The sequence below is a fragment of the Python bivittatus genome, unplaced genomic scaffold, assembly GCF_059951505.1.
Source record: "Python bivittatus isolate LINGU-HERP-01145 unplaced genomic scaffold, Pbiv_v1 ctg000080_np1212, whole genome shotgun sequence".
Lineage (NCBI taxonomy): Eukaryota > Metazoa > Chordata > Lepidosauria > Squamata > Pythonidae > Python > Python bivittatus.
The window spans coordinates 85,580,114-85,589,936 of record NW_028277035.1 but is presented as its reverse complement, the minus strand read 5'-3'; the positions used below and the strand labels follow the sequence as shown (position 1 = coordinate 85,589,936).

General features: G+C 42.4%; 1 protein-coding gene across 5 annotated transcripts in view; it reads left to right on the top strand.

The window, feature by feature from the left end:
• The window catches only part of USP19 (ubiquitin specific peptidase 19), a 39,321-nt gene that overhangs the window by 2,615 nt on the left and 26,883 nt on the right, over positions 1–9,823 (top strand). For 3 of the 5 annotated variants that reach the window (XM_088134485.1, XM_088134484.1, XM_088134483.1), the window contains exons 2-7: positions 643–919; positions 1,526–1,582; positions 2,702–2,830; positions 4,705–4,838; positions 5,116–5,487; positions 7,141–7,393. In XM_088134485.1, the coding sequence (XP_087990611.1) occupies positions 778–919; positions 1,526–1,582; positions 2,702–2,830; positions 4,705–4,838; positions 5,116–5,487; positions 7,141–7,393 (1,087 nt within the window). In that variant the 5' untranslated portion in view covers positions 643–777. The remainder of the gene's footprint in view (positions 1–642; positions 920–1,525; positions 1,583–2,701; positions 2,831–4,704; positions 4,839–5,115; positions 5,488–7,140; positions 7,394–9,823) is intronic. The other 2 variants (XM_025173412.2, XM_015889897.3) reach the window with 1 other exon arrangement.

The window sequence follows — 9,823 nt, the reverse complement described above, 5'->3', positions numbered from 1 at the left end:
CACATTGCTAGTTTGTGTGCAGTTTTAGTAGTTGCACCTCGAAAGAAATATAGGTTCAGAGGAGATGAAGATGATCAAGGGGCTGAAGCAGCTTCCCTATAAGGAAAGGTGGTGGCATTTGAGGATTTTTAGTCTAGAAGGAGGTGAATAAGAGAGGATATGACTGAGGTATACAAAATTATGCATGGTTTGCATAAGGGAGCAGCTATTTTCCCCTTTCCAAAATAGTAGAACCAGTGGTCACCCAATGAAATTGAATCTTGGAAGAATCAGGACAAACAAAAGGAAATTTTTTTTACACAGTGCATAACAAACTTTGGAATTTGTTACCATGAGATGTGCTGCTGGCTGCCAGCTTGGGTGGCTTCAAAAAGATTCATGGAAGTCATGGGGATCAATGACTATTAGTTTTGATGGCAGTTTTGAAGGCCATCTGCTGGGAGACTAGTGGGTTTCCATGTGCCATTAGTTGGCCATTGTGAGAACAGACTGCTGGACTAGATGGGCCAGGGGTCTGATCCAGCAGGGCCCTATGTGTGTTCTTATGTTCTTTTATATCCTCAATATAGCTTCTACCAGCTCAGGGTTTTGCCCTTTTTTAATTTGCCATACTAATCTGACAATCCCTCCATATGTCTCCAGGCATTTGTTCCTTGCCAGAGAGATTGACCACAAAGAATCGCCAAGATAGCTGGCTCGGGAAGAAAACGTCGCACCCCTGACCCAGAGTCTGTCACCGACCCCGGTGGGCTGTTTGTCTCATCCAAACGGCTGAAAATGTCCAGTAGTGCCAGCGTCCCTGGTCAGAGGAGAACAGCTCGGGGAGTGGATGATGCAACTAATAAGAAGAAACAAAAGGATCGGGCCAATCAGGAAAGTAAGGAAGGCGAGAAACCAGCTGGCAGTGACTCAAAGAAAGGTATGACTTTATGCCATAGGTATCTGTCACTGCATGTATAAATTAAATGGCATGTATTACTGAGACTTGGCTGGGACCAGAAGAGGGGGGGGCTTTTGGAAGTGTGCCCAGCCAGGTTTCAGATGTGGCATCAGATGAGACTCCAGGGCAGGAGGTGTGGCGATTGTCATCCGGAAGTCTCTAAAGGCTTTCAGGGGCGCTGCTCCACAGATTGCCAGATGTGAGACCCTGTTCATTAAGTTGGGCTCTAGGGATCAGTTGGTTCTCTGGCGCCACTCTCCACCTCCAAGCATCGCTGCTCATTGACCATATCACTGGGACTGATGAGAGATGGAATCCACGACAACTGGGAAGACCACAGAGTCCTCACCCCTATTTTAAGCCTTGTCTGGCTTGTTAATTTTTTCTCTGTGTTGCTTTCTTTGCCTCCCTTTTGGTCTGTGCAAGTCCCTTATTCAGGCAGCAACAGATAGTTCTATCAGGGTACTCTGGTTAAAATGTAAACTGTAATATATGAATGCCCTGCCTCAAAGTTAGGACAGAAAAATCCTTTGTTCACATGGTTCATAGCAAAACAGCACATCTCTGTATTTGTTTGATCATCAGAGCCTTTTCCTAGTCTGAATCTGGTAGAGCCCAATTGGCACAGGGAATCTGTGGAGGGTAAGTCAGAAGAATGCATAACTAAATGAAGCTCCAGCCACCTAATTTGTTCTCATGTGTTATCTTACATTGCCTTACCTCTGGCCTAAGGATTAATTCCCTAAATCTCTAGAAGTCTAACAGCCTGGCATGCCGTAGAAGAAGCATGACAAAGAAATAGCTGGTCTTAAAAATAAAGCTTTGTTCCTGCTTGATTGAGGTAGGGATGGCCCTATTACTATTACTATGAGCTATGGAAAGCATGTTCTAAGACCAGCTAAGGGCAAGAGGACATGAGGTCAGTGCACAAGAGAGCCAGAATCATCTGCTTTCTCAACTATGAGTGTATTTCCCATGGGATATTACTGAGGGATCTCTCTCTCTTTTTCCATATCAAGGCTTGGGTGTGATTGAATCAGGATGCCACACTGTTTCTTGACAGATGCCATCCTTACATGATTTGAGCCAGAGACTGAGTAAATATTTAGTATTCTGAGTTTATCTAGTGTTCAGTGTTCAAACTGATTCATGTACATGATTTCCACAACCTGCACAGTTCTATCTGGTGTTGGCCTCTAGCAATCCCTTTGAGTTAGGAAGCTCAGGAGGGCATCAGAGGGCTGGGAAGGAGGAGTCATCATGCCAAAAAACTGTAATATGCTCTGGCACAAAGGAGAAGATGGTTGTATCTGCTGTTAGCGCCATGATTCCTAGAAAAGCCATCTGAAGGCATGACTATGACCAGTAGCCACCCTGGATATGAGATAAAACTAGGAAAGTTTCCTAAAGGCATCTAATAAGTTCATATCTAAGTTGAGATATTATGTAAAATAGGCTGCAAAGACTCACAGGGGCCATTTAACCATTGAGTTGCAGTAATTCCAATATATTGTTTACTGTGTTGGTGTTGAACATTGGTTTTTACTTTTTTCTGCAATAGCTAACAGTTTATGTAATCGCCATTGTAACATTCTGTGTGGCAATGATTTCTCTGTATTAATTATGCTATGGATCAAAAGTACCTTCCGTACTGTGTTACTAACTATCCATAATAGTCTGTTTCATATTCTCTTCCCCTTTTGGGAAGTTAGCTGTTACTTACCACTCACAGATGAGAGACTGACATTGTTTGTTTCCTAGACCTGCAGCTGGAGTGGAAGCAGAATGCTGATGAGGTTATTGTGAAACTGAATTTGGGCAGCAGGATCCCAAAAGTGGAGGAAGTGGATTCATCTTTCACAGACACTGGCTGTATCATCAAGTTACCTGGTATTAATGCAGACTTTCTTTCCTTATTGATAGAGTTCTTAATTAGCAGAGCAAAGAAGAAATAGTTTCTCCTTTATTCAGTTTCTGGTCACCAGCAGCAATAAATAAATAAAAATCCCTTTCCTGAAACAGGCAAAATGAGAGAGCAGCTTTATTGTGCCAGATGTGTGGGTCATGCAGAACTTGGGACTCCCAGCTGTTCCAGGAACAGAGGGGCCATCACCTAGCTCTTTCAGCAAAGTGTGACTAAAGTTTAGATGTTAACGCGCTATGAGAAATCAGAAATATTGTCAAGGAAAGTAAGCAGTTGTGAAAAGGAACACTTATGACTTTTCTGAATAATATTCTTGATTACAAAGCTTTGAGTAAAGAGGACTGAGAGTAGCTAGCATCACTATTGTGTGCTTCATGTGCCAGGGATGTTGAGGGAGTTTTCCATCTAGCTAGAACAGAGCCATATAACCTCAGGCCCCTGAGCTCCACGTGCTCTCTGAAACCTGCAGTTGCAGCCAAGTTGTAACTCTTAATGTGATAGAAGAGGGAAATGGCAATTATCATATTGGTTGATTGATTATATGCCATCAAATCAGCATTGACTTTTAGCAACCACATAGATAGACTTTCTCCAGGAGGATCTGTTCCCAGTCTGATTCTTCAGGTATTCTACTGGTGCACCCATCACTGCTGTAATGGAATCCATCTATTTGTCACTGGTCGTCCTCTTCTTCTTTCTTTCCACCTTTCCCAGCATTATAGATTTCTCCAGAGTGCTAGGTCTTTGCATAATATGTCTGAAGTATGATAAAGTGTTCATATTAACTGTTCTTAATTTAATTTAAATGCAGTTTTTGTTCTTGTCCCATTTACTTCTTTGTCCTTTCCCCCATGATTCAAAGGATAATACAACCCTCAGCTTGACACAAAAGTAAACCTCAAATCAAAAGAACTTCTTTTGTTGTTGCAGGAAAAAAACGGGGTGATGGGAAATTAAGGCTTTATTGTTTCTGGTCTTATTGTTAAGTACCTTTAAAATAAAATTAAAATCTTAGGAGATGTAATGAAGTATTTTAGGCTTTTTAAGCAGCTGTTTCATAGCTGAATCCTGATCTTAAAAATAATACCTATTTCTAAGAATTCCATCTTATGGCAAATAAAGGACCTCTAAAGCCTCTGGAAGAACCTGAGACACAGTAATCATAAAGCATTCTAGAAACATAAATGTGATCATTCATGATTTGGAGAACAAAACACACCCTCTTTTTGTAACCCAGCAGTTAGCAGGAACCTGTGAAGCTTAGATTTTCATTCATTAAAACAGAGTACGCCATTGAGACACAAAATTAAGCCTTCATGTTGCTCATTATCTTTGCTATTAAAACATGTTCAGCACACAGAAAGAAACAACATGTCAGTGTTCAAGGAACAAAATTTACTTGGGCCAATTGTTGTTATTCTTCAGAAGTTCCAGTTAACTTCTCACTCCCTTACAGTATAAATAAATTGTGTTTGCCATAATGTAGCACTGAAGTATCTATGCACCGGTTCCTTTCTAATGCAAAATGCTATAGTGATGCAATGGAGAAAGGTTCTAAAGCAGTGTTGTCCAAACTTGGCCACTTTAAGATGAGTGGACTTCAACTCCCAGAATTTCCCAGCCAAGTTTGGACAACACTGTTCTAAAGCTTGTATTTCAGGAGGAGAGCAAGGCACCATCCTGCTTATATCAGAATAAGTTTGTTTTCATACTGCATCTCATCAGGTCAGCTAACCACAGACTGTCTTGCCCTGCAGTGGAACACTGCTATGGTACATATTCCTTATTCCTTAACCATCAGAGAAGAACCTTGTCTGTTATGCCCTGTCTTCTGTCTCAGATGGCCGTCAGTGGAGCTGTGAATTCTATGAGGAGATAGAAAGTTCTTGCACCAAAGTCCAGCACAAGAAAAGCAATATCTTACAGTTGGTGCTGCCAAAGAAGATCCCATTGCACAACTGGGCTTCACTCTCGGTAAGCTTCATCCCATTTGTGATATTTTGTCCATCCTTTCCCAAGACCTTGAACTCTAGCAAGATTGGGTCAAATTAGCCCTGGGGCATCTTCTCCCTGTAGGACTGCTCTAGAGCTTCCTCACTTGCCCTCAGGGTCAGTGGTCTCTACAGTCATTCTCTGCCTGTAGCTGCCATTTATATGTTTCTTGTAAACATGATGAGCTCAGTCTGATAGGAGCTTGTTCCTTATTCACTATGTTTGTTTTGGACTTGATTTATTGCCCTTTTTTCCCCAGAAACGCTACAAAGACGGTTCAAGGGAACAGCCAAAGAGGGTTGCATGTAAGGAGAATGGCAAAGAGAAGGCCCTTTCTGTTGGGGAAATTTCTGAAGAACCCCAGCCTGATAGTACTGTGGAGCTAAGCAGAGGCAAACGAGACCCTTCTAACCCAAAGCGAATTTTTGGGAGAAATGACACTGTAGGAGGGAGGAACCCTGTCAGCCCAAGACTGCCAACTGGACCTGGTACCAAGGCAGTATGTATCAAAGCCAGCTTGTCTGAGGAGGAAAGAAACAGCAGAAGCCTGGGGAGCACTGGGCTCTCTGGGAACATTGGCCATCAAAGAACTGGCCAAGTTGCTGAGGGGGCTGCCCGGTTGGAGCTAAAGGTGAGAAATGAGGGATGAAGTTTGCTGTCTTTTGACCCACGTACATCAAAAGAGACGTTGGATGTTCCTGCTGTCAGAGGAAAGGGCCTCCCCTAGCGAGGAAAAATGGGGTTGCTTGTTAAACATGCAAACCTGCATCTCACAGTGGATTTAGGGTTTTTTCCACTGGTTATTACTGCTTAACTTGGAGAGCAGAAATACCGTTTGGCTGTTGGCAAGTTTCACAACTCTTCTGCAGATGAGACTTCTTTTTGTATTGGGAGAGCTTAGACTGGAAATTACTGTAGCCCAAATTTTCTGTTTAATCTTGAAGGGAAGTTCAAGCTGGCCCCGCTGCTTCAGCCCTTTTAATTGCTCTGTGGAGTTTTATTGCCCTGCTCATCAGGACAGGCTTCATACAGTCTTTACTGCGCTGCAGTTCTACTTAAGAAAGCTGTAGTGGATTCTGTTTTGATAGTTTTATCATATCGTATCATATTTATATAGCCACCCATCTCACACAAGGTGACAATAGTCCCATCGAGGAAAGATATATTCCTGGGCGTTTGATTTTAACTCCCTGGATGAACAACTGAGGCTGCTATATGTTGCCTCAAAATTTGGGGTGCAGCTTCCAGAGTCCATTCAGCAGTTGCTTGTTGATTTATAATTTTCAGGGTGATATCAGGTGAAGCACCTTTGGAGTTGTGCCTGACTCCTGCTGATGTCACAGTACTTGGCAACAGTACTGAAGAGGTTTACAATTACTTCCTTCCAGGATGGGGGATGGGATGGGGTGGGAGGATTTTTTGGGAGGGGGGCTTCCCGGTCCTGATATTCTCTGGCATCTCCCATTCAGACAGTAGCCAATCCCTCTTAACTTTTTCAGCTAAACAATAAAAGTTATTAAATAGACAGTAATCATATTAAATGTGTTTAATTAATGGAATTAACATTAAATCAAATTTAGTCTTTGGCCTGGCTTGTCCTCATTAGTCCTTAGCATTGCAACTCAAAGGTCAAATATAGCTTTTGGCCCCCCCAAAAGTGTCCTTCTTTCAACTGGGCAATCTTTTGTCTGTTCTTTTGGGGCTAGTAGGCATGTTTGGGATTTTGAAAACTATTATGAGTGATGCTACAGTATGGCCGTTGATTGGAGAGACATATTCGCAGAATTACTGCTTTCGTGAGCATAGCCAGTCACAAAACACCCAGAAAAGCAAAATGATGATAAATAACTTACCCAAGAATCTGAATATAAATCAGAGATAGATATTTCAGAACACACAACCATTCCTTTGATTCCACAATTTTCTGCTTGTCAGAAATCATTTTCCTAGTAGCGCAAACTCTTATGGGTAGAAGAGAACTAATGCCCAAAGTAATAATTTTAAAATAGCATAGATCATAAAGTCAAAGGTAAACACAATTAGCAGAAAACTTGGTGGTACAAGTACAGGTATTTGTGGGTGCAGCGGTACCTAAAGGCATCATCATGCTTATTCCAGGTAAAGGTGATTTCAGTTCTTTGCCAGTAGCTCTGTTTTCTAGTGGACCATGTATATGATAGAATCTATGATCCATCAGACCTGTCGATATCCTTCAGTTAAAATGTTCTACCCTACTCATTTCTGCATCTGATTGTGCCTTTTGGTTTTCTCCCTACATCACCAGATTGAGGATCAGGAGAGAGAATCGGTATGCATGGAAATGCAGCAGCCTGTGGCCCCTTCAGATGCCTTGCCCAGTCAGCTCGGGCCTTCTCCAGAGAAGAGAATCCCTCAGCCAGCCAGTTCACTTGAAGCTTCTCAGGGGCTAGACCCTGCATCTGCCTTCAGGGAGGGCCTCCCCTCCTCTCTGCATCCCAGAGATCTTGAGAAAAGAGGCTGGTCCAAGGATGGTGACACTTTAGAGGCTGTTAGTATTGGTGAGTAAAGTGTGAGATCCTGCATTTTTGTGTAGGTACACCATGATTGCCCAACTCTTTGTTTAAGCTGAGTTACTGGTTTAAATTGGTGTCAGGTCTGGCCCAGACAACTAGATAGACATGCATTCTGAAAAACAGGAGTAATTGCTAGCTCTTAAAAGGGAAGAGCTGTAAGTCAGTTACAGAGCACCTGTTTTGTGTACTAAAAATCTCAGATTCCAGTACTGACAAATTTCACCAGTGCCTGAGAAAGTCACCTTTCTGAAACTCTGAGCTGTTACTAGACAGTAGAATAAGTTATCCTCTGTTGGCTGGGGTCATCATTGTGCTAAGATATAAGTGTGATTTGTTTTAAGTTTAGTTTAGGTTATGTTGGAAGGAAATCCTACCAAGTCTGTTTCCAACCCGTAAATAACATGCACAGGCAGTTGTTTGAAACAGAGGTAAAAGTTTATTTCCGAGAGCGCAGGACATCTCGGAGATGGCCATGAGCAGGAATTCTCCAAAACCCCTTTATATAGAGAAGATCATGATATTGTTCATTGAACGGTGCAAAAGAATGCCTGCCCTCTAAGAACTCTTAAAAAGTGTAATTTGCCGGAGTTCCAAGGGGGAGCACTCTGAGGTCAGGCACCCCACTGAGCTGTGGTTTCCTCTAATCAGGCATCCTATGTTTGCCTGCTAGCACTGTCTACTTGGTGTTGAACTGAGGTATTTGCCTGTCTAGTGCTGTTTGATTGGAATGCAGGTCTCTTCAGGGAACAGATCTTTTATTATTTGATTAAGCTAAGTTCAAGAAATGTTAGCTCTTCTTGCCAGATCCTTTGTTATTTGGTTAAGGATACATTTTAATCTTTTGGGTGAGCCCATTCTAGTTGTAAATTTTAATCTTTTACCTTGATTGCTGTGGAAAGATTGAATGGCAGGGTGAGACGAGCAGGAAGGTTTGATTTCCTGCTTGCATGGGGGAAGAGTTTGATTTTCTTCTTACACTTACATGAATCCAGGTAATTGTGGTTTATTCAACAAACTGGGGAAACAAACTGTGACTTAGTACAGTGTGTGAACCCTGTTATATTAAACCACTTCCTGTGTTCCTAATCTTTGTCTTGAAAATATTGGAGCAACCAACTGAGAGAGATGCTTTCTGTTATTAGAAAGGTGCTGCATGCTAGAGGAGGACTTGCCGTGATGGACCAAGAGTATAACTCAGTACAAGGTTGATAGTGCTGAATGCAGTTGCAGAAGCTGTGGTAGAACTGGGGCTAAGCCAAGGATCACCAAAATCTTGTGAGAGCTCAGAAATCTCACCTAAAATGCAGTCTTTGCAAGACTTTGGCCATTATTAAAAACTGATTTTTAAGTAATTGATTTTATATTAATTTGGAAATGTGAGACTAGGCTGAAGCTGCTGTAACTAAAGATTAAGCAGGCACATAAGCAGAGAGGACAAAAAGCTAAGGATCATGTCTAAAAGAGCCTTTCGAGATGGTTGATAAGAAGGAAACAAGTCTAGGAAACAAAGGAAAAAATGCCACCTGAACCAGACAAAGGAAGTTGGGCCTGAGCACATAGAACCCTCCGCATCCCATCAACAGCTACCAGAGTTGTAAATTAACAAGGCAAGAGTAGCTGCCAATCTTGTGAATCAACAAAGCAAGGACTTTGGGGGATAAAAGGGGTTCCTGAAGCCCACCCACTCCTTGAGTCGTCTTTGGATCCAGATTTGGCGGCTTCCCCCTAGCTAGTGCCCCTCTAGCTAGTTGAGAAGGATGTGGGTAAGTGTGGATGAGTGTATGTGTGCATGTGAGAAAGAGCAAATGTACATTGTAACCAATAAAGTTTTGCTGTTACTTTACATTCACTGGGTCTCCATGTACCCCAAAGGACCCATTGGTGCCTCAGTGTTTGGTTGGAAGTGATTTGTGCATGTCCCTAATTATTTCCTGGTTGTTGCCCAGGGCTGTGTGTCTTGTCTGCTATCTCTCCTATCTGCATCTATCTGGAAAACCCAGGTAGAAAGCAAGAGGGCTTATAAGATCCGCATGCTCAACAAGCTGTGAGTGTGCGAGTGAGCAACCATAAGCCAAGCCTGGGAGTGCCTGTAACAGAGAGTTGGAGTTGCTTTGGGGGGAGTCTAGTGGATACTTCAGCATCTACAGGTACTATGTTACCAACCTGTGGACTTAATAATTGTCTGTACTGGAAGGAGGGTAGAGTTGGTTCAGTGCTTTGCGTAGTTCTTGGGACATCCCTACCAGAATCATATTATGCAGTTTTGTCATAATTTATGCAGAATATAGCTTTCCTGATCCAGATTCTCTAGTCTATCTACTGATTTAGCCATTTCTTTCTTCTACAGCCTATCCCCAGAGACAACCACATATGTACATTTGAATCACAAGATGATTTCTCTGGAAATTGCTCCTT